Raw genomic sequence first — 23,618 nt, 5'->3', positions numbered from 1 at the left:
GTCAATGGATGAATGGATAAATGAAATATGCCGTGTATATATGTATGTATGTATGTATGTATGTATATAATGCAACATTATTTATCCTTTAAAAAAGAAGGAAATTTTTCCATTTGTGACAACATGGATGACCCTGGAGGGCATTATGCTAAGTGAAATAAACCAGAGAGAGAAAGACAAATACTGCATGGTATCACTTATATGTGGAATCTTAAAAAAAAAAAAAATGAACATAGAGAAACAGAAACAGAGTAGAATGGTGGTTGCCAGGGCCTGGGGCAGGGGATGGGAAAGTTGATAAAGGAATATCAATTTTCAGTTATAACATGACTAAGTTCTGAGGATTTAACATACGGTATGGTGACTGTAGTTAACGATACTGTATTGTATAACTGCAATTTGCTAAGAGAGATCTTAAGTGTTCTCACCACATATACACATACACACACACACACACACACAAAGTGTGTTTCTTACAGAAAAGTTTCTTACAAAACTAAACATACTATATGATCCAGCAATTGCACTCATTGGCATTTACCCAAATGAACTGAAAACATGTCCACACAAAACCCTGCACATGGATGTTTATTCATAACTGCCAAAACTTGGAAGCAACCAAGATGTCTTTTAGTAGGTGAATGGATAAATAAACTGTGGTACATATGATGGAATATTATTTACAGCTAAAGAGAAATGAGTTATCAAACCATGAAAAGACATGGAGGAACTTTAAATTTAAGCATATTAGTGAGGAGGGAGGGATGAAGGGTAGAGCACCAAGGATTTTTAGGTCAGCGGAGCTCCTCTATATGATACTACAATGGTGGATACATAACAGCATACATCTATCAATACTATAGAACGTACAACACCAAGAGGGAACCCTAATGTAAACTACGGACTTAGGGTGATAATGTGTCAATGTGGATTCAGTTGTACCAAATGTACTGCTGTATGTGAGATGTTGATAGTGGGAGAAGCTAGGCATATTTGAGGACAGGGAGTATATGGAAATTCTCTGTACTTTCTGCACAATTTTTCTGTGAACCCCCAAAAATGCTCTCTAAAAATAACTTTATCAATTAAACAAAACAACCAACCGAAACAAAAATCCTGGCAACCTTACTGATCTAGTAATCTTAGCAAACTCAAAGAGGATGAACACAAAATCACACCCAACTATCTCATGATCAACCTGTTGAAAACCAAAGGTAAAGAGAAAATCTTAAAAGCCAAAGAAAAAAGACGTATTACATGCAGGGGAACAACAAGAACCACAGCCAACTTCTCATGAGAAGTTGTAATTCTCTATGTCAGCCAGAAGACCATGCATGGAACAACATATTTAAAGTGCTAAAGGGAGGAAAACTGCCAAACTATCATTGTATATCCAATTGAAAATATCTTTCAAAAATTAAGGGAGGGGCGCCTGGTTGGCTCAGTTACTTAAGTGGTTGACTCTTGGTTTCGGCTCAGGTTGTGATCTCATGGGTTGTGAGACTGAGCCCCACATTGGGCTCCCCACTCAGCAAGGAGTCTGCTTGATGACTCGCTCCCTCTGCCCATCACCCCATGTGCTCGCTCTCTCTCAAATAAATAAATCTTTAAAAAGAAATTTAAAGGGCGCCTGGGTGGCTCAGTTGGTTAAGCGACTGCCTTCAGCTCAGGTCATGATCCTGGAGTCCTGGGATCGAGTCCCGCATTGGGCTCCCTGCTCAGCGGGGAGTCTGCTTCTCCCTCTGACCCTCCCCCCTCTCATGTGCTGTCTCTCATTCTCTCTCTCTCAAATAAATAAATAAAATCTTTTTAAAAAAAGTAAATAAATAAAATAAAAAGAAATTTAAGGTGAAATGAAGACAGTTTTAGATAAAAGCAGGGAGGATTTGTTGCCAGCAGACCCATACAGGCAGAGCTAAAGGACATTCTTTAGGCTGAAGACAAATGATACCAGATAGAATCTGGAGCTACAGGAAATCATTAGAAATGATAAATATATTGGTAGATGTGAAAGACTATTTTCCTAACTTCTTTCAAAGTCAACTGTTTAGAGCAATAACAACAATGCATTGTTGGGATTATAACAAATGCAGAAGTGAAATATATGACAGTGATAGAGCAAGGTTAGAAGGGGGCAAATTATACAGTTGTAACATTCCTACTTATACATGAAGTGGTATAATATTAATTGAAGCAAATTGTGATAAGTCAAGGATGCATATTGTTATCCTGAGAGCAACTGTGAAAAAGTAACACAAAGTCACTGGAAGAGATAAAATGGGACTGTAAATAGTACTCAGTCTAAATGAAGACAGGAAAAAGGGGAAAAAATTAAAAAGATGGGGTAAATAGAACACAAATAGCAAGATGGTTGACAAATGGAACCGTATCAATAATTCTACATATCATTAAATGTAAATGAACTCAACAGTCAAGACGGTTTAAAAAATAAGTCTCAAGTATATGCTGTTTACCAGAGATATATTTTAAATAGAAAGACAGGGTTGAAAGCAAAAGGGTTGAAAAAGATATACTATGCAAATGCTAAGTATAAGAAAGCTGGTGTGTTTATTTTAGTATCAAAGTAGAATACAGAACAAAGAGTATCACTAGAGAGAAAGATATTAATTTCATAAAGTTGACATTAAAATCCTGAACATGTATGCACCTAATAACTAAGCTTCAAAACACACTAAGGAAAAATTGACCAAACTAAAGGGAGAAATAGACAAATCTACAATCATAGGTGGAAAGATGGAGAGTGAAAGAGAGAAATATAGTGTCAGACAGAGACACAGAGGAAAGAGAGAGACAGAGAAACAGATACAGAGACAAAGAGTCCAAGTGAGGGAGAGGGATGTGACCTGATCCTAAGAGGTTGACAGGACCCAGAGACAAGGAAAGAGAGAGATGGGCCATGCCCTGGACAGGAGGGAGAGTCGGGTGCTCTGGTTGCAGTGCAAGGAGCCACAGCAGGGTCTGGACCTGTGGGATCCCGGAAGGGGTGCTGTAAGGGGGGCAGCATCACTCACCCGCTGCCCCATGGAGCCTTGGGGGCCAGGCTCCCCACGCAGTCCCTGTGTGGGAGGGAGGAGAGGTACGAAGTCAGCTATTGGGGGGTGTGATCCAGGGACCCCAGGACTCCCCAGAATCTTCCACCAAGGGTTGCCTCAGTACTCACTCTCTCTCCCTTCTCTCCTGGGTGGCCAGAGATTCCTTTGGGTCCAGTGGGGCCTGGAGGTCCCTGAGCAACAAGACAGAACCTCACTCTTGTGCTGAGGCAGGATGGGGTGGGCAGGGACTTGGTAGGGCAGAGAGGTCAAGGAGGGAGCCTCAGTTTGGCCTGGGCCTCTGGGTTCTTTATCACACTCCCAGTGCCTGGCACACAGCAGTGACTTTGTACAGCTCAGGGTTCAGAGTTATGGCCCTGGAGTCAGAGAGTCCCTGCCCTGATCCGGAAGTTGCCATGTGCTGGCAGCAGCCCTAGGTCAAGAACCTCTACCTTTCCTGGCCGCATGTGCTGACAATACTTGTTTCTCCTTACATGGACTGAATGAAAAGATTTATGGAAAGTAGTTTGCATATTAAGTGCTCCATAAATGTTTGAATGAATGAATGAAGGATGGATGGATGGATGGATGATGGATGGATGGATGGATGTGTGGACTGATTAAGTGGGTGGGTGGATGAATGGATGGACAGATGAATGAGAGCAACTGGAGAACTACCCACCATGTGTCCAGGACTCCCAGGGATGCCCATGGGACCAGGAAGTCCAGGGGGACCTGGAATAAGACAGGATGTCCTCAGGACTGAAACAAAGTACAATGCCAGGAAGTCCACCATCCGCTCCCTCCTGAGAGCCACAGTCCTAGTCCCTCTGCCATTTCCCAACCCTACCCCTTACCCTGGACCTGGACTCAACTTACCCATGGGCCCTGGGGGGCCTGGGAGTCCAGCTGGTCCCTGGGGCCAGTGGCTGCTGGTCTCAGTGAAGGTATTGGACAGTAATGGGTCCCCTGGGAGGAGGAAAGATGGTGAGTCAGCAGGGCTGGGCTGGAGTATGACAGTCAGTCTTTACCTGCCACCTCTGCGAAGCCAGCTGGGACTGCCCTGTGGGATAACCTGCAGTGTGGTTGGGGCTACCAGGCAACTGTTCCAAGGGTGGGGAGTGTGGAGAGTACTGGTCACACAGGACTAGGAGGCAGGGAGACCTGGGTTCTAACCTTACCACAGTCTAGCTGGTGACATCCTGCAAGACTCCACCTCGCTGAGCCTGAACTGCGATATGTCAAATGGGAATAATAGTAAAAGCTACTGTTTATTGACCACCTACTTTGTGCCGGGCTTCTGTGCATGGGGGTCATGGAGCTCTGGGAGAACTGTACAGTCAGTCTCCCCATTGTACAGATGAAGAAACTGAGGCTTGGGGAAGGAGAAGGAGTGGTGAGATGGAACGAACGGCAGGATGGGGGAATACAGGAATGGTGCCCAGCCATACACCAGAGATAGGGCACAGGTAGGATTGAATCTGGCCCTCCAAGCTCTGACCACTGGCAGCACGCACATAGGTCAGGCTGGGGAGGAGGCAAAGGATACACGTCAGGACCCCACTGGGCGGGGGTGCGGGGGAGCTTTCTGAGCACAGGGCCAGGGAGCACAGAGCTCATTTCCTGCTGCCAGGCCTTGAGCTTTCCGGTGCTCTGAGGGCTGGATCCTGGCCAGCTCCGAGGCTTGGCAGGAGGGCCTCATGCCGGTGGTTCCAAGCACAGGCTCTGGAGGACGCCTGGGTTTGACGCCAGCCCCCCCACCCCCAAGTCCTGGCTATGTGATCTCCCCTCTCTGGCCCTCAGTTTTCCTCATCTGAGAAGAGAGGAGGACAATGGCATCTGTTGGGAGACTGGGTGACACGTAGCTGACCAAAGGCAAGCCTGGTAAACAGAAGGTACCTGGTAGATGGCAGCGGGACTGGGGTGATGGTTATGCCAACCTTGCCCCCACCCCACCATTATCCCTCGCGACCCCCGAAGGACTCACCATACTGGGGGTTCCGGGTGTGGGGTGGTCCAACAGGGGCTGGGGGCCCAGGGGGCCCCGGGGGCCCAGGAGGCCCGGGTGGGCCTGGAGGTCCCTTCTCTCCAGGGGTGCCCACAGCTCCAGCCTGGCCAGGGCTTCCTGGGGGGCCCTGAGGACCTACAATGGAACCAGGGAGTTGGTGGGCATCTAGGAGGCAGGCAGGCCCGGCGTGGCTGTAAGAGGGCAGGCCAAGGCAGCCTGGGGGCATGGGGTATAAGAGGGCTCGAGGCCACAGGCCCAGGCCTGTCCTGGCTCTGACCTCCTTGGCCATGTAGGGGGATGAACAACTCTCTTCAGGGGCTTTAGGACAATGGACACTTGGTGCACAGTAGATTCTTAGGAAATACTGATTTCCAGAATGTTCTCTTCTCTCCCTTCCAGGCTTCTGAATGAATTGTTCCCTCTATCAGTCCTCCCTTTGTTCTGCCTGGTGTCCCCTTCAAGTCATCCTTTATGCCTCAGCTAAGATGTTACTCCTACCAGGAAGCCCTCTCCACCCCTCACCCCATCCAGGCTGGGTCTACGCTTCCTTCCTTGGGCCTCCCGTACCTGCAACATCCCCCAGAAGAACCCTGGTCACATGGTGGGGGGCACTGCTGTTTCTCCACTGCCTGGGCCCCCCCTCCCCACTGGTCTGGGACTCCAGGAGGCAGGCACTGATCTGACCCCACCCCAGTGCCCAGCTCAGAGCCTGCTAGGGTAGGTGCCCCGGAAGCATGGGTCCAGTGAATGCAAAAGAGGGCTTCAGGGAGCCCAGGCGCAAGTGGAGGGGTGCTGAGCTGAGACACAAGTGGGTGGAAGGGGCCCAGGCTACCTTTGGCCAAGGAAGCGTTCACTGACAGGGCTGACCTGGATAGCTGGGGGTAGGGGCAGTGCTGTGGGCACTCACCTGGCGGGCCTCTCATCCCCACTGGGCCTTGGCTGCCAGTGTCTCCCTTGGGGCCAGTGGGCCCAGGAAGCCCCTGGCCACCAGCTCGATCTGGGGGAGAAAGTTCATCAGCTTGGCAGCGCTTGCCCGACCCTGGCCCCAGCCCCTCAGCCAGCCCTACCATCTCGAGGGAGCAATGGGGCCCTCATGTTCTCTCTGGCTCTGGGTAGCCCTGGGGCAGGGGGGTAGGCAGGGGTCAGTTTCATCCAGGGTCCCTGCCCCCAGGTCCACTGTGTGGGACAGGGGCAACGGGGCTGCCGGGCCCTGTCCCCTCAGGCCCACTGGAGAACTGGGGAGACCGAGGCCCAGAAGGAGGTCAAGCTGGGAGTCAGTAGCAGGGTGGGGACTGGAATCACTCCCTTGATTCATTCCCACATGGGAGCATGCCCCCTACTGACCCACTCACCTCGGAGGCCTTCATCCCCGGGGCTGCCCTGGGCAGCTGGGGAGCCCCAGAGTGGGACGGGGTCCCCGGGGGCAGCTGGGGTTGGGAGCACTGCCCGCTCAGTGACAGTGAGCACCGCCACCTGTGGAGGAAGAGGAAGACAGGGTAGGTCCCAGGGTCTCACCAGGGACAGGCCAGCTGTGGGGCCCCCGTGTTGGGTGCAGGAGGTCCCTGCACCCAGCAGAACCCAGCTTGGAGTGGAGACCCAGGGCTCAGAAATGACTGATTTTCAAACTGCACAATTCATCCTTAGGAAAGCCAATACACGTGGTCACTGCCACCCAAGTGGAGCTTTGGGTCGCTGTGTTTGCTGGGCTGTGCGGTTTTTCCCACACTGACCTGCATCAATAATCTGAAACTTCTCTTGGTCTCTTAAAGCACCACAGGCTGGAAGGATTTTTACTAAATTTGGAGGGAAGTTTGGGGGGGTCTGACATGAACTAGAGGCCCTGGGGTGTATACAAAACCACTTTGGGACCCAGTGTGGGGGAGCCTCTGAAAGGTCAGAGGTGTCTGCTGAGCCACTGACCGAGGATTAAACAGGGGCCAGAGGGGCCTGGGTGGCTCAGTTGGTCAAGCAACTGACCGTTGATTTCAGCTCAGGTTGTGATCTCAGGGTTGTGAGATCAAGCCCTTCATCGGGCTCCGCACTCAGCGCAGAGTCCGCTTGGGATTCTCTCTCTCCTCCCCCTCTGCCCCTCCTTTCCTGCTCACGTGCATTCTCTCTCTAAAATAAATAAATAAAATCTTAAAAAGGTGGGGGGCTGAATGCCCACTGACTGGGAGTGGGGGGGCCGTGTGGTCCCGTCCAGAGAACAGCTGAAACTCTTGGGCAGACCCTGAACGGAGAACCATGCCTCAGATCTGAGACTGAGGCCCTCATACCGGCTTCTCCCAGGAGGAAGTCCGGGGAGCAGTGTGGGCTTCCTGGAGCTCCCACACCTCATAACCGGGGTTCTAGTACATGCTGTTCAGAAGCTTGGTTTTTTCCCTCTGACACATGTGACAAAATGGAGGTGTTGTGGATGACTGTCTGTCTGGTATTCCATCGAGCCATGCACACTAATTCCGCAACCACCCCTTCGGCCGTCTGGTTTCCAAATTTCCCTATCCATTATTAACATTTTGGTAAACATCTTCACATCGACTCTCCTTAAGATAAATTCCCAGAGTGACGGAGGAAAAGATATGCAGATTAAGTATATACATCTCTATGTGTGCTTAGAAAATCTGGAAGAAAAAATGCTTAAATGTTGACCGTTGCTCCCTCTGGGGACACAAGTGACTGCTGCAGATGGCTTTCTGGTAGGTTTTTCACAGTTCCGAGTTTTTCATGTTTCTAAATTTAGAATGTCTTACTTTTTTTTAAAGATTATTTTAGAGAGAGAGCAAGAGAGCGTGCGTGTGCTCGCATGAGCAAGAGGCAGGGGAGGGGCAGAGGGAGCAAATCTCAAGCAGACTCCCCACTGACTGTGGAGCCCAGTGCGGGGCTCCATCTCACAACCCCTAGATCATGACCTGAGCTGAAATGAAGAGTAGGCCGCTCAATCGACTGAGCCACCCAGGCGCCCCTAGAATGTCTTACTTTCTAATTGCTAAAACCTTTTTATCTTGAAATAACTTGAGATGCCCAAAGATGTTTTGCTTTGGAAACTGGGAAGATAGTATTATTATGGTGGTGTGGGTGTGGGGGGATAAAGGGCAAAAGTGACAGGGCAAGTAGGGGACCCGGCCATGGGCTCTGGGGGATGTCTGCAAATCTCTGGCTGGGATGGGGATGGGGCTGCACAGGGGACCTTCGTAGGCCTCCCTGGGGAAAGGAGCAGGCAGGCCATCTGACTCTGAGCAGGCTTCCTGGGGAAGGGCACGGAAGGGAGGCTAGCTTGTTCTGGAGGGGGGGTGGGCACCTGCTAGGGAGGCCACCTGCTCGTGGGTGTTAAAGCTCAGCTCAGCTGCACTGTGAGAATGATGAGCCGATGGGGTGTGGGGGTGTAGGGAGGGGGTGGGAGGGCCAGAGGAGGGGCAGCTGCTCACCCACCTTGGCCTCCAGCACCTTCAGCCGCTCGGTCAGCTCTGACACTTTGCTGCAGTTGAGGCAACCTGCAGGGAGGGAGGAGGCTGGGCCCAGGTGTCTTAGGTTCCCTGTGGAGCCCCTCAGCCCCGGGGTAGGGGGCAGAATAGAAGCAAGGGGACAGGCACCTGATGACCCCAACCCATGAGATGACCAGTGCAGGGAAAGGGCTATAGCCATGCCCTGAGGGTCTCCTTTGGCTCCAGAGCCTCCAGAGCAGAACCAGGGACCCACCTCCTGCAGCCTTGGCATCCAAGATGCCTCCTTCCCTGGAAGCCAGGGCAGGAAATCCTGTTGCTTCCCCCTGGGTGGGGCTGGCCTGGGCTTGCCGGCTTTGGGGACTGACACATCACAGCCTGGACTGCGCTGGCCTCAGAGGTGCCCCCCTCTGATCCCTCCCTCCACAGCCACCGGCCAGCTCCTCTGGCCTCCCCAGCGATACCCCTAAGTGATCCATAGCAGTTCTGGCCCGTTATGCAACCTCAACCTCCCAGCGGCCGCCTACTGGGACTAGTGCTTACAGGCTCGTCTCTCTACGATCCTGGGTGTTGGGACGAGTGTCACTCCAGTTCACATCTGAGGACACTGAGCTCAGAGCAAGGGTGCGGTGAGTCCTTAATGAGCACAAAGTCTGGGGTCGACTCCCAGCGCTGCCCCTTCCTGGCTCTGGGCCTTGGGCAGGGCTGATCTCCTCTCTGACCCTCAGCTTCCTCCTCTTTAACATGGGGACAATGATGCCTTCCTGGGGCTGGGAGATTTAAATGAGTTGACAATGGAAAGCACCTGGCACAGTGCCTCACTCATTGCAGACGCTTAGAAAAGCATCGTTTCAATAAAAAGAGGAAACTGGGGGCTTGGGCCCGCGTCTGCCAGTCTGGGGGTCATGAGTCTTGGGGTGCTGGGCCCAGATCGGACTCCCTCTAGGGCCCTGGGGTGGGCACGCCCCCTAACCCTCCACTGGGGAACCCAGCCGGCTTCAGGACCATCACCACATTGCCTAGGCCCCCACCAGGCCTCCCCTAAACTGGAGGGACCCCAAGCAGCTGCCCTGGCACCCACCTGAGAAGGTTGTGGGCCGAAGCGCCATCCGTCGCATGGCGTTGCCCGACCATCTGGGCTCCACGAAGCCAGACGAGCCTGCAACTGAGGGACAATGGGGGTGAGGGCCCTGCCGGCCTACACCATTCTTGTTTCAGACCCCGCCCTGCCCATCTGCCACTGTCGCCCCAGCAGGGATCCCTACTCCCCTTAGCGCAGAGGGAGACAGAGGCCCAGAGAGGTGGGACAGTTTCCCGGGATCACACAGCATGAGCTGGGCTGAACTGGAACAAGACAGCCAACCTGATGGGGTTGGGGACAGCGGCGGGCAATGGGTGGGGGCCATGGTGAGGCTTCCCCAGGGACCCCGGCAAGCTGCAGGTTAAGAACTTAGAGCTAACAAGATGCAAGGCCAGGTCCCAGCCCTGCTACTCGCTGACCTGTACAACTTGTCCTCTTCGGACCCGCCTATTTTCCCATCCGTAAAATGGGGTCCTAAGGCCACTACATCTCCCAGGCTGGTGTGAGGCCCGCGGAAGGCGATGTGTGCGAAGCAGCGCACGGGGCACACAGCAGGCAGCTGGGACATCGCTGTCCACCCTCTCCCTGCCCCAATTGGTAAGAAGACACAGAAGTGGATCCAGCCCTGGTTTTAAATGAAAACCAGAGGGAGGCTGGCTGCCTGGGAGGGCAACGGGGGCTGTGTTCCAGGAGCCCACCCCTGCCACCACCCCTACGGAGAGCCGGCTGCCCTGGCCAGTCTGGCTTTGGGGGCCTGGTTTTCCCCACAGCCAAAGGGATGGGCTGGCCAAGCCAGGGGCGGGGGGCACAGCTGGAGGGGCTCCAGAGCCAGCGGTAGCAACCGCCCCCCTCCGCCCCCCAGGCCTGCCTTTTAAGGCCCCACAAGTGCCGTCCGGGGGGTTGGGCGGGGGGAGAAGACCCAAATAAGGCACTGGCCCGGCAGCTCAGAGCCAGGCTGTGGGTTAGTGCAGGGAGTGAGGCGCCGGGAACTCAAACCAGATGGGTGCCTCTGGCCAGCCCCCAGCAGGGAGGCCGCTAGACCCTGCTCACCATGGGGCCTTCGCTCAGACTGGGCCTGCATCCCCAGCACGCCCTCCCTGGGGACCTGTGACTTGCCGCAGAGCAGGGAGTGAATCTCACCCAGGACAGAGGAAGAGGCAGGTTGGCAGCCCAAGACTGGGTCAGGGATTGGGGACAGGTTGGGGGGGGGGGAGGGGGCATACCACTGTGAGCCATGGCCTATGTTAAGTGCTTTATATACCCAGCTCAATCCTACAGAGCAGGTAATAACAGCTAGCACTTAACTCTGGGCCGGGCACATTCCACTAAGCACTTCTCATATAGTCTTTTTTTTTTTTTTTTAAAGATTTTATTCATTTATTTGAGAGAGAGAGAATGAGAGAGAGAGAACACATGAGAGGGGGGAGGGTCAGAGGCAGAAGCAGGCTCCCCGCCGAGCAGGGAGCCCGATGCGGGACTCGATCCCGGGACTCCAGGATCATGACCTGAGCCGAAGGCAGTCGCCTAACCAACTGAGCCACCCAGGCGCCCTTCTCATATACAGTCTTAACTCATCATCCTCCCAAAGCCCTCTAAGTGAGTGCCAGTATCACCTCTACTTTACAGATGGGGAAACTGAGGCACAGAGCTCCTCATTTGTCTATGCTCAGACAAATGGATGAGTGAATAGGAATCTCTCTCCTGGGGGAAAACAAGAAGGCTGGAGCCTGGACTTGAACCCAGGTCGGCCTAACTCCGGGGCCTGACCTCTCTCTGAGCCAGCCTGCACCTTGAGTCAGCCCATCGCGCGGAGGCAGGGAGGCCTGGCACCAGTAGGAATGCTGGCTCCAGAGGAGAATGGGCTCCCCGAGCTCTCCTCACCCTCTTTGCTCCCAGGTGAAGACATAAAAGGCCATTTTATTACCCTTTGCAGGACGCCGAACAAAAGAAGCCACTGTCTCTCCAACCCCGTGGAAGTCTGGGCTTTTTCTGGGATGAAGTTTGGCAGAGCATCTGCCCAGCCCGCCCGCCCCCGCTACCCTGCTATTGTTTCCCTGTTTTTCCACGGCATTCCTCTAATGTGTCCTGTAACTGTGTCAGTTCCCAAGTCCGCTGCCCATCATCCGTCACCCCTGTCTGGCTGGAATGTGAGCCCCGCCAGGGCAGGGACCTAGCCTGGCCTGTGCATGGCCTGGAAAAGTGCCCGGTGCATAGTAGGGCCTCCGTGGCCTCAATACACCTTCTGTTCATGAAGGCATGAGTCGCCGGCTGAAAAACGAATGCAAAGCAAACAAAATAAAAGGCAAAATAATGTGGACAACAGACACAATGGTCTTAAAAATGAGCATAAATCTTCTAACATCACACGAGGGGTTCCCTGAGTTATTTATGCACTTGTGGTTGGAAATTCTTTTCATCCAATTTGCTTTCATGCATTTCACTGAGAGCCAGAGAGAACTAGAAAAGCTAATGAAAACATGGTCTGACCATCAGCATAGATGTAACTGGCTCAAAGTAATGGCAAGTTAAAATTTTAAAAGGAAGGAAGGAAGGAAAGAGGGAAGGAAGGAAGGAAGTTAGTTAAAGAAATAACAAAACTGTCCAAAAAAATCCCAGAATATGTTGGTTTTGGTTTCAGGATTCACAAAAACGATCCCCCAAACTCCTCCAAATTCTAAGAAATGGACAGAACTACTTTAACGGGCAAACCAGGTTGTAAAATGGCCCTTTAGCATAGCAAATCCCAGTAGGGAAAAGGCCGAGGGTTGGGGGGAGGTCTCCTGTTGTTCAAAAATATCACATCCTTCCCACTGGTGTTGGGCTAGGGCCCTTGGAGCAGACCCCAGTAGGCTGAAAGCCCCCCTCACCCCAGCCTGGTAGTCTGTCCCAAAGGGCTGCCCCTCAGCCCCAACCTCGCCCTCTCAGGGGCTCCAGGCTGGGTCTAGGATCACAAACCCCAGCCCTATTCTGGAAGCCTGACAGTGGGCTACTTTCCACCACCTGGGAGGTCTCCACCAGTAACACACACACACACACACACACAGCCTCCTATCCTCTTCCTGGCCGCGGTCAGTCCTATGTCACCTCCTCCAGGAAGTCTTCCCAGACAGACCAAGGTACCCACCAAAGCTCCCCCCTGAAGCTCTCATCACTCCATACTCCCTGTCTTGATCTGCACAAGGACGGCATCATGGACAGTTTTGAGCCCTGTGCCCCCACAAGCAGCTCCCCTTTCCTCTGCCCAGGACCAGGGTTAAGCTAAGAAGCCCCTTCTCATTGGGTCCTCATGAGAACATGAGGCCCAGAGAGGAGAGGCTACCTGTCGGCACAGCCAGGTGGGGCGGTGGGGATTCAAACCCCACGCTAAGCTGGGAACGCAGATGCGAGCAGTTGAGAGTGTCCCTGGGCTTCATCTCTGCCTTTCTCTCTCTGGACAGGCGCTGGGAGAGGGGCTTTCTCATGCACAAGCCACCCACAGGTCTGCCGCGTCCAGTGACCACAGCCACAGGGATGCTGCCTCCCCAGCCCCCAGCCAGGTGTCCTCCTGGGAAGTTACATTGCAAATGTAAATATTTGCTGCTGTTGGCCTGAACCAAGGATGGGGTCAGGGGTGGGGCTGGGAGCTCCGAGAACCTCCGGCAGGCTTCTGGGAAGCCTGTCTGTGTCTGGCCTGGCCCGCTCTTCAGGGTAAAATGAGGTTCCCATTCGTAGGTCAGGTACTGGAGAGACAGGAGCAGTGCTGGTAGGATGGGGGCCATGGTAGCCAGGTGGCAGCTCTAAGAAGGTCGCAGGCAGAGGGGACAGCTGCTGCCCGGGCTGTGGGGTGGGAGAGAGGGCCAGTGTGGGCCGGGGCTAAGATGGAGGGAGGGCAGGGCTGGAGCACATCACTGGGGCAGCCAGGAGGGTGGAGAGGGAGGCACCGGCTGGGGGTGGAGGATGGGCTGGCAGGAGTCAGGAGATGGGGGTCGCCAGGTCTTCTAGACGGGAGTGGAGTAGAGGGGTGGCAGACCTGGGCAGATTCCTGCAGCACTGAGCCCACAGGATCCTGAATTCTCAGAGCAAAGCATAAACCTGGCCCCGTAACTGGCATTTAGTTAGGGATGGAGAGGTGGTGAGGCCGCCCCAACCTCCCATCTGTTCTTCAGCTTTTCTGCTGTGTGACCTCGGGCAAACTTCTTCCCTCTCTGGTTCCCCATCACAGAAGACAAGGGCTGTGGGGGTCCCCAGATGGGGAAGGGACATGTGCGCTAAGGACAGTGGGGACACTGAGGGGCACACAGAGATCGCCTGACTCCAGGGGATCCCATGGGAGAGGAGGGGTAGGGAGCTCCTCTATCTTTCTGTCTGCGTGGGGTTGGGGCTGAGAAGCGCTTCCGCCAGTCTCATGATGCCCCAACTGTCTGAATGTCCTCCTCTGGGAGTCCCCGGCTGGTGCTGGTGCAGAGGAAAACTCCTGGCCCCGGGTCATACGGATGGACTCTGAATCTGGATGTGACCCCGAGCAAGGCATTTCCGTCTCCCAGCCTCGATCTCTACATCTGGACCTCCTGCACCGTGACACGACAGCATGACGCCCGTGAGTATGAGTCATGGTGCTGGGCACGGCAGACAGGGGATGCTTTCCTTCCCCTCGTCACTGTAACTGCGGGAGGGTCTGGGGGGGGGGCGGTGGTGGATGCTGCAGACCCCAGGTCAGAGCCCTGGCTCTACTCTGAGAATCCCAGCTGCAAAGCTTACTTGCGGTGTGACCTTGGATGAGACCTACGCCCTCTCAGCCTCACTTACGTCATCTGGACAACGGGGCTGATGGGTGAAAGATCTGTCTGCTGGGACTCCCCCCAAGGCAGGATCACAGGGAGGCCACAGAAGCCCTGTCCTCAGCAGGGCCCACCAGGGGGTCAGGACCAGCGGACGGAGTACCTTCTGGCCTTGGCCCTTCCTCAAATGTTTTCCAGTGGGAGTGGGCAGCCGGGTGAGACCTCAGTCTGTCTCCCTCCCTGCCGTCTAGTCCCCCCTTCCCAAGGGCTGGAGGCACTAACAGAGGCTTGGTCAGGCAGGTCCCAATCCTGGCTCTTCCCATGCTGAGTGACTCCAGTCAGCCCATTCACTTTCCTGAGCCTTGGTTTCCCCATTTGTAAAATGGGGCCCATTCCAGTCTTTTCCTCCCAGGTTGTCATGAACATCAGAGAACAGCCTCGCTCATCATCACAGAGCGAACATTCCCATTCTGCAGATGGGAAAGCCAGGGCTAAGAGCTGTGAATGAGTGAAGAATCTGGAGACTAGGGCCCTGGGAATGGGGGTGGGGAAGCATGGGGAGGCCTGTTTGCTGAGCAGCTGACTGAGAATTGTGGTCTCAGAGGTCACAGGCAGGATAATCCCAGAGAGCCATCACAGAATCCCCAGCACAGGGGCCTTTGGCTCATAATAAAGTACAAGGTGGGTACTTTCCCATCCAGGTGACTTCCAGATAGAGACAAGATTCAGAGAGGTGGAGTGACTTGCCCCAGGTCATACAGCAAAGCGCGGCTGATCTAGATCTGGATTCTGGAATGATGGGTGCTCCCTCTCCTCCTTCAGGCCACCCAGGCTGCTACGGTGACACAGCTCTGTGGCCCCAGGTCCATGTCCCAGTGCTGGGCAGACTATGAGGTCAGTCACCAGCAGGGGAAACAGCTGGGGGAGCTCAGGTTCAACCCAGCTGTCAGAGGAAGGGCAGGGCCTGGGATGGGCCTGCAATGTCCTCACAGTTCCCCACCCCCATTCCCAGGGCTCCTAGCAGAGCAGTTTTCCAGAATATCCAGGTCTGGGCATCCCTTTACTGAGCTCTGACTATATGGGTTTGGGAGAGGCCCCTCCTAGGCCCCTCCTGTCCCATCGATCATCACATTATGCCCACCCTGGGCAGTCACTCCACCTGCAGGGTCTTTACTGTTGCCTTTCATCCTTGAAACATCCCTGGGAGGCAGACTCTAGTATCCTGCCCGTTTCACAGTGAGAACACTGAGGCTTAGTGTGGGGGAGCCCCAGGCCCTGCAAGAGCACACAGCCGCTTGGTGCTCGTTAGAGAGGGTGCCCCTCCCTCTGAGCGGGCATGAGACGAGGGCCACCTGCACTGCAGCCTCCCCACCCCCCAGCCCAGTGCCCTTGCATGATGACTTGCACAAGACATGGGGAGTCCCCGGCCCAAGGCCGCACAGCTGGGGTGTAGCAGATCTGGCCTGGCCCCACAAGGCCCTGGATACTCCTGTCCCCAGGCTGGGATCGGAGGCCCTGCCGAGGTTGATGGCTGACGTGAGGGGCGGCCCAGCCCAGCCCCTGCCAGAGCCCTCAGCCTTGATCCTGGCTTCTGGATGCGCCGCCACCAGCTGCGGGACCCAAGGGCACAGGCTCTGCCCCCACCTGCCCCCACCCTCACCGGCTCCAAGATGGCCCCGTAGACCTGGGAAGGTCTGCCCTTGAGAGGGAAGCCAGGGACACAGTGGCCTTTGTCTGGGCAGGCCCTGCCTGGGCTCAGGCCTGCTTGGCCCAGGTGGCCCCCCCCACTCCGGGGATTCACCCTCCCCCCTCCTCCCCCAGCTCCTCTGTGGCCTCTTTGGCAGGAGCCCCTCCTGGCTGGCTCACCTCCTACCCCCTGGACCCTTCTGCCTGGCCCGCTTTCTCCCAGCAGGGAGGGGAGGGTCCCATTCCTGGTTCCCCGTCACTTCTGCCCTCCCACACTGGCCTGGTGGCCACCTCTCTCTACAGGACCCCTGCTGGGCATGGGCAGTCCCCCGCTCCCTCTGGCCATCCCACCAGAACTGGGGACTCTGCAGCCCCACAGGGGAACCTGCCAGGCCCCCTCCCCACCCCACTTTGTGGTGAGCTCTGCCCCGCACCCTGTGGGACTCTGGGCATGGAACTCCACCTCTCTGGGCCTCTGTTGCCCAGTCTGTGAACCAGGACTCTCATGGGGTCCCAGGGAGATGAAGCATGTAAGTCTTTCAAGAAGCACCTATGAATGGTGAACTCTCTTAACATTACGTTCTCCTGATCCAGAGGCCATGTCTCACATGTTCCTGTTTCTGGAATCAGAATAGGTCTTGCAACTGATGCTGCTCTGGGGGCCCCGAATGCCCCTTTCCACTGAGGTGCCTACAGGACAGGTTCTTGGGGCTGGTTCTAGCCTGGTCTGGAGGGCCATTCTGGGAACACGGCCCTTGGTGGGGTTCAGGTAGGCAGTGAGGGCAGGAGGCACCCAGACTGCTTAGCAGAGAGGCAGGTGCCCTTGAGGAGAGGGCTCTCCAGGTGAGCATGTGGCCAGGGTGTGGGGAGGCCCGGGCTGTGTCCTCCGCTCCACAGAGGTGTTGGGCGCTTGGCCCTGAGCCACACATGTGGCCTGCAGAGGAGGGGGCTGGGCTGAGAGTGTCCCCCGTACGTGGGACATGCACTACATGTGGTGCACCCGTCCCTCAGACCCTGACTGCCACTTAGCAATTGTACACCCGCCACCTTCCTGAGCCCGGGTTTCTTCACCCGCAAGACGGATACAAGCATCCCATCCGTGCCAACCTTGACCAAAGTGGTGCTTTGCTTCTGTGAGCTGTGAGCACATCCAACGGACACGTCCAGATGGGTTTTCCCCAAGCTTGGAGGAAAGACTGGGATGGTGTGACTCAAGATGTGAGCTCCACGGCATGTATGGAATTTCTCCAGAGGTCGTGAGAGCCCCCCCAAGAGGCAGGCGGTCAACACCTGGGGGGCCAGCAGGCCCCAGCAGTGTCCGAGCCATGCCTCACTGGTGGGCCCTGGTATGCACGCTGCTGAGCGTGCGGCGCCCACCGACTTAGCAAGGGTTGACTGCTCCTGCCGCGCGCCCGAGGGAAGGCACCCGGCCTGCACCTCAGGGTGGTCCTACCTTCCTCACAGTTCACCCCTGAGTGCCCGGGGCAACACCTCCACTCACGCGCGGTCACCGTCTTGTACATCACCTTGTACGAGGGTCTCACCACGGTTCTGTAGCTGAAAGAAGGGCCCAGGGGACCGAACTCAGACAGAATCTTCTGCCGCCTTTTCCACTCACCTGGATGTCCATGGGGACAACGTCCGGGGTCCTCTGCCGCCTCTGGGCCCCTCTGGAGTCTCTCTCCTCCGGCATTCTGGGATTCAGCCCCTCCAATCCCTCCTAACCCCCCAGGTTGGGGGGGGGAATCCAGATACTAACTGGACAGGGAGTCCCTGCAAGCTGGCCTGTCCCCAGAAGTGAAGCCTCACTAAGTGAATGCATGTGGGTAAATGGTGGAATCCTTCCCCCAGGAAGCCCTCCAGGTGCCCCAGGAGCAGAAGGGGAGGTGTTGAGATTAGGCATAGGACCACCGGCTTCTGTTCCACCAGGGTCTTGCTCACCTGCTCCCCGGGCAGCTCATGGGCCAGGGGCAATTCTGCAGCACTCGCTGAAGGTAGGTGCCATTTTGCACGTGGCATGAGATGGTCCGGGTCACCACATAGGAGCACCAGTTCCTGAAACAGACCCACAGTGAGGAAGCTCAGATGCCATGCACAGCCCCTGCCCAGGACCCCAGGGGGACAAGTGAAGAGGTCCAGTTTCTCTCCAAGAGCCCCGAGTCTCTACGTGGAGAAACCCCTGAGCTCTCAGAGTCCTTTGGGCCCCAGTGGGAGTCTCGGTGGCACTGTGGCTGAGGGGTGAATCCAGAGCTCTAGAGGGGGCAGCTGTGCTGGGGGCACTCGGAAGGTCTCGGGGAATGAGCTGCGGGGAACAGAATGATGGTTCCCTGCTCAGGATCCTGCAGTACTTTGCACCCCTGTCAGGCTGAATGAAGCTGGCGATTCATGTCTGCCCTCTCCCTCCCCTGGCATGACAGAAGAGAGGCCCTGTCTCTCTTCTCCTTGGGTCCCCCCTCTGTGGGACAGCCAGATGTTCCAAGCATGGAGGACTGACTTCTCCAAATGCCAATTAATAATCATAGTGCATCGCATATATTGAGCACCTACTGTATGATCCATAGTGCACTGCATATATTGAGCACCTACTGTATGCTAAGGGTATTTACATTCACCTTCTTGGTGAGCCAGGCAGGTACCTCCCCACATTTTACAGAGAGGTAAAATGAGGCCTAGGGAGGGGAAGACAACTGCTCCTGTCCCAGAGCTGACACATGGTAGAGCTGGATTTGCACCCAGGAATGTGGATGGCCCAGCTTGGGGGCCGACTCCATCCCAGACACCTCAGCTCCTGTCTCTTGTCCTGGTTCTGTGAAGGTCCCAACCTGGGAACCTGCTGACCCCAGGCTCGAGGCCACAAAGGAAAAGTCTGGTGGGGTGGTGGGCTCAGGCTGCAAAGGGTCACCTAAAACAGCCCCTCCTTTCCCAGCCCCGGCAAAAAATGCAGGGCCCGTGACCCTGTGCAGGCTGAGGGCTGCTGAGCGCCTGGAATGTCTGGGCCATCACAGAGGCATCTGCCACCACCGAAATCCAGTCTCCCGGTTGCTGGCCCACCCAGAGGACCATGTCCTTGGCAGGGACCTGCCAATTAACTCATTGTGGGACGCTGGGGAAGTCCCCTCCCCATCCGGTCACCCTGGAATCAGTCCAGGAGGCAGGAACAGCCCCGCCAAAGGCAAAGCGTGGGAAGGGATGGCTCTGTTTAGACCAATGACCTGGTAGAAGCTCCACGCAGCCGGTGGCCAGCCAGCCCATGGGAGAGGTGACAGGGGCTTGTTGCAGCGCTGTTGGGAACGATGCAAGACCAGGAACAGCCTAAACAGCGGCAGGCCGACTAGACACGGAAAACCAGATGCTGAGCTAGAGCCCAAGTTCTCCCCGCGCAGACCACCGTGTCTGGTTAAGTGAAAAACTCAAGTGCAGACCAACAGGTGGAGAAAGATTGCGTTTCTACCCAAATAAGAAAGCCCAAAGACTACTTATACATACACGCACGTACATAGCTGTATGTGCATAAAGGTAGGAAAAATCACAGGCTCGCGGCAAATTGCCACCTCTGGGGGCAGAGACTCCGCTCTGTCTCCTGGACTAACTGTAGGCTGGACCCTCTGTCTACTTTCCACCAGGGCCGCAGGACCTCTTTCTAAAGCACAGACTTAATGCTGCCACTGCCTGCTGTGAGTCTGCAGTCCGCCATGGCTCCCCATTGCCCTGTGAGCCCAGACCACCTGGTCCTGCATGCTGTTCTCCTGCACCCTCCTGCTGTCCCTCTTCCAGCTTTCTGCGCTCCCTCCAAGTGCTGGCTCTCCCCCACCTCAGATGTTTGCATTCAGAGTCCCTCTGCCCGGAAAGCCCTTCCCTCGGCTCCAGCAAACTCCTGTTTGTCCGTTAGGTCTCAGTCTTAAGGTCCCAGGAGGGGTGGGGCACCTCCAGGGGTCCCCTTCAGCAGCCCTGAGCTTTTTTCCCTTCCCTGCAGATGCCGAGGGAGGGCACTGGCAGGGACCAAGCCACGACGGGGCTCAGCCTGAGGGTGCTCAGGGAACGTTTGCTGAATGACTGAATGACCAAGAACAGACAGTGGGCCTGGGCAGAGGAGCCAGGACCCAGGTTCCCAGAGATGTGTACAGTACTTGGAAGCCTGCCTACAATCCTGCTGCCCCTGGGGGCCCTGTCTCCCGGGACGTGGTCAGTGAGAAGGTACCCGAGAACCCTCGAGGCTGAGCCTGTGGGATGGGGCTAGGGCAGGGGCTGGGAGGAGGCACTTCCCTTCCGGGCTCGCCACTCGTGCCCACTCAGCACCTCCCGGGCCCCCAGAGGCTGCCGGAGGAGAGAAAACAGGCCAGCCCAGCTCAGCCTGGCACGGGCCGCCCCATAAGGCCCCCCACCCACTTGCCCTCCACCCCCTGCCACGGGGGCCCAGGGGACTTTGTCTCTGCGGGGCCCAAGGCTGCGATCCGGAACAGTGATAGGGGCTAATTGCCGGAGGCAGCCAAGCGGGCCAGGGGCCAAGGGCCGTTATGAAAAGAAGAGGAAAGAAAGGAGACGTACGAGGTGGGGGCGGGGTGATTAGAGCCAGAACCCCACTCTGAAGGCCAAGTTCCAGTCCTGGCCCTGCCGCTTCCTAACTCGGCGACCTTGGACAAGGCCCTGACCCTGTCGGCGCCTCACTCGGTCCATCTGCTGATGAGGACAGCAGAATCTCCTCTGACAGAGGAGATTTCACACACACCGCATAGCCCGGTGCTAACAGCTGTCGTTCTTGGACTGGGACGCGGACCCCACGCCCCACAGCTGGGGTCCATCGGCTTCCCGAGATACCCCAGCATGGCACGTTCCATGCAAGGTCCTTCCCTTGACTTTGGGATAGGGATTGCCAGGCTCTGCATTTTACAGGGGCGGACCCTGGGGTTCCAAGAGAAGTCACACGGCCGGGTCACCCATGTGGGCGCAGAGCTGGGGTTTGAGCTCCCGGGAGAGGAGCTGGGGAAGAGAATTCTCCCTTCTCCTTGATTCTAGGACTTGCCCCAAGGAAGCCCATCCTGCAGGAGGAAGTGGCCTGGGCCAGGACACTGGTGATGGCTTCTACTCAAGAACCACAGCGCTGAGATGGGGTCATTAAAGGAAACAGGGATTCAGGAGGGAAGGGACCTCAGGGCGGGCAGGAAGCAGCCCCAGCGGGGATTGGGGGACCGACAGGGGGCAGGGGTGAGCCAAGGCAGCTCTGCACAGCCCCTGGGCACCCTGGTTCCGGGGGTCTCAAAGTCTTGCCACATTCCTAGGGCTGGGGCAGCCCCTTGGATGCCTTCCAGGGCCTCCCCCTCCCCAGGCACAAAGCCTCTTTTCTGCCTCTGATCCCTTGGCTGCCAAGGGGTGCCTGGGGTGCTGGGCTGGGGGTGGAGGGAGGGCTGGGGTGTGACGTCTCCATCAATGCTGGGACGTGGCCACCAGGGGAGGTCCTGGCAGCTGAGGACCACAGATTCCTCCAGCTAGGGGTCCCTTCCTCCACCTAATGTCAGTGATAGCAGGAACCACTGTTCGTCCTTCCTGTGGGGGTCCGTCCCCCCTCAGAACAGGCCAGTGGTTAGGGGGCAAGGGGAAGAAAGAGGGGACCTGCCTGAGGTCACACACTGAGTAAGCGCCAGAGCCAGGGCCAGAGCCCTGGACTCCTAACCACGAGCTGCAAACCGCTCCCAGACCCACAAGCTGACACCTTCTCTTTGGGTGCCAAGGACACTGGATTGGGAAACTGGCTGGCCTGGATTGAGGTGCCAGCCTCTCCCTCTCTGGGCCCCAGTCTGATCTGTAAAATGGGAAAAATGGCGTTGCCCACAGGGCTTTGGTGATGCTAGACCACTGTGAGACTTCCAGGACTACCAGCTACCTGCCCTGGGCGACCATCCTGCTCCGATCCAGGAAGCCCTGGGGGTGGGGGGCGGGCGGTGAGAAGCCCAGGCTGCGAGGCCCTGCCCTGGACTGGTTGGAGGGCTGTCTGGACCTTAAGCCCTCTCCACCATCATCCTGAGCCTGACCCTGGGAATTCAAGCTTAGGGTCTTGGTCATCTTGGCACCTAGGATCCTCGGGGTTCACATTCATACCCTGGGCCGGTCATATTCTCCCTCTGAGCCTCAGCTTTCTTCTCTATGAACGGGGAACCACCAAAATGCACGCCTCCCATGGCAGTTGGGAAGATTCTGGAGGTGGTGGGTGCAGGTAAAATGCCCAGCCCAGGTCAGCTGCGGTCAGCATACGGTAGGTGGTGGCGGCTGTGATATCCGCCACCTGCCTGTCCCTGCCTCAGATGCCTTGGCCACCTCTTCCCTCCAGCCCTAGCCATGTCACCTGCTCTTGCTAGCCCAGCAGGGGCATGCTGGCCCCTGACTACGGGGAAAGGGAATTTCTGAAAAGAATTAAAGAATTGAGGCCCTAGGGGGCGGAGGCCGGGAAAGGCCTTTGAATGGGATGAAAAGGCCTGAAGAGGCCTGGCTACTCAGCATTGTCTGCCTCAGACAAATGGCTGGCCTTCGAGAGGGGACCCCAGCAGGGGTGGGGGCTGCAGCCAGGACAGGGGACAGGTTCAAACACTGTTATCACGGCCAGAGAGACACAGATTCGAATCCCAGCACTTCTATTAATGGCCCATGGGCCCAGAAGATTCTCTAGGGTCTCAGTTTGCTCATCTGCTAAATGGGGACAGTGCTTCCTACCTTACTCAGTCCTTGAAGGATTAATGACCACACTGCAAATAAGGGGCTCCTCCCTGAGGAGATGCTCCACAAACACCAACAGAGAATGTCCCCAGCTCCAGAAACAGCGGCAGGAACACAGAATGTCAGGTCCCTGGGGTGGCCACTGACCCACGGATCTGTGAAATTCCACCCCAGTCTTCTTCCTCCGAGGGAAATAAATAGCCGGGGTACTAAAAAAAGCCGAGGGCAGGGAAAAGGGAGCAGGGGTCCCCAAGGGTCAGCCAGGGGATGTGCTGGGCTTTTCCTCCGTGCAGGCAAGGGGGCCCTTGAGCTAGGGCGATGGAAGTCCCAGGAGGCGGGCTTCTCCCCCGTTGTTCCCTTCCCCCTCCTCTGGGGCTCTGGAGGTGAAGTGGTGGGGAGTGGAGGGGGCTGGAGGGGAATGCCGGCTCCGGACACACGGAGTCGGGGATCCCCGCACCGCCGGGAGCCTCCTCCAGATAGCGGGGCTGGCCCAGGTCCCTACTCGCATCTGGCTGGCACCGAAGTGGGGGGCCAGGTCCCCTTCCCAATCCTTGGCTTGCAGGGGGGGGGGGGGGGGGGGGGGGGGGGGGAGTGCCTGGAGTCCCGGCCCCGGGGCTGGCAGGGCACAGAGGTGGTGGGAGGCAACCCCTACCTGCGTCCGGAGAACGGGGCTCCCCCGACGCTCCACGCGGCGCCGCCTCCCGGGAGCAGAAGCCCGAGGCAGAGCAGCGCCCAGGCCCGCGGGCCGCCCATGCTGCGCCCGGCGCCCTCCGCGCGCGGCCCCTCGCCGTCGCCGCCCCCAGCCGGCCGTCCCCGCCCGCCCGCGCCGCCAGCCTCCCCCGACGCGCGGAGCCCGGTTCCCAGCGCGGCGGCGGCGGGAGGGCGGGCGGG

General features: G+C 56.5%; 1 protein-coding gene across 6 annotated transcripts in view; it reads right to left on the bottom strand.

The window, feature by feature from the left end:
* Positions 1 to 23,511, bottom strand: part of EWSR1 (EWS RNA binding protein 1) — a 79,529-nt gene extending 56,018 nt beyond the window's left edge. For 4 of the 6 annotated variants that reach the window (XM_035017287.1, XM_035017288.1, XM_035017290.1 and 1 more), the window contains exons 1-12: positions 23,380 to 23,511; positions 17,964 to 18,077; positions 17,476 to 17,579; positions 9,580 to 9,663; positions 8,488 to 8,549; positions 6,411 to 6,531; positions 5,966 to 6,055; positions 5,038 to 5,193; positions 3,930 to 4,019; positions 3,733 to 3,785; positions 3,182 to 3,244; positions 3,033 to 3,077 (exon numbers count right to left, since the gene is read on the bottom strand). In XM_035017287.1, the coding sequence (XP_034873178.1) occupies positions 3,033 to 3,077; positions 3,182 to 3,244; positions 3,733 to 3,785; positions 3,930 to 4,019; positions 5,038 to 5,193; positions 5,966 to 6,055; positions 6,411 to 6,531; positions 8,488 to 8,549; positions 9,580 to 9,663; positions 17,476 to 17,579; positions 17,964 to 18,077; positions 23,380 to 23,480 (1,083 nt within the window). In that variant the 5' untranslated portion in view covers positions 23,481 to 23,511. Of the gene's footprint in view, positions 1 to 3,032; positions 3,078 to 3,181; positions 3,245 to 3,732; positions 3,786 to 3,929; positions 4,020 to 5,037; positions 5,194 to 5,965; positions 6,056 to 6,410; positions 6,532 to 8,487; positions 8,550 to 9,041; positions 9,067 to 9,579; positions 9,664 to 17,475; positions 17,580 to 17,963; positions 18,078 to 23,379 lie in introns of those variants that run through there. The other 2 variants (XM_035017289.1, XM_035017292.1) reach the window with 2 other exon arrangements.
* Between the last annotated feature and the right edge of the window lie 107 nt (positions 23,512 to 23,618).

Source organism: Mirounga leonina, unplaced genomic scaffold (assembly GCF_011800145.1).
Source record: "Mirounga leonina isolate KUSES-001 unplaced genomic scaffold, KU_Mleo_1.0 Mir_171, whole genome shotgun sequence".
Taxonomy (NCBI): domain Eukaryota; kingdom Metazoa; phylum Chordata; class Mammalia; order Carnivora; family Phocidae; genus Mirounga; species Mirounga leonina.
Note: the sequence above shows the minus strand (reverse complement) of the source record. Positions and strands in the feature narration are given on the sequence as shown.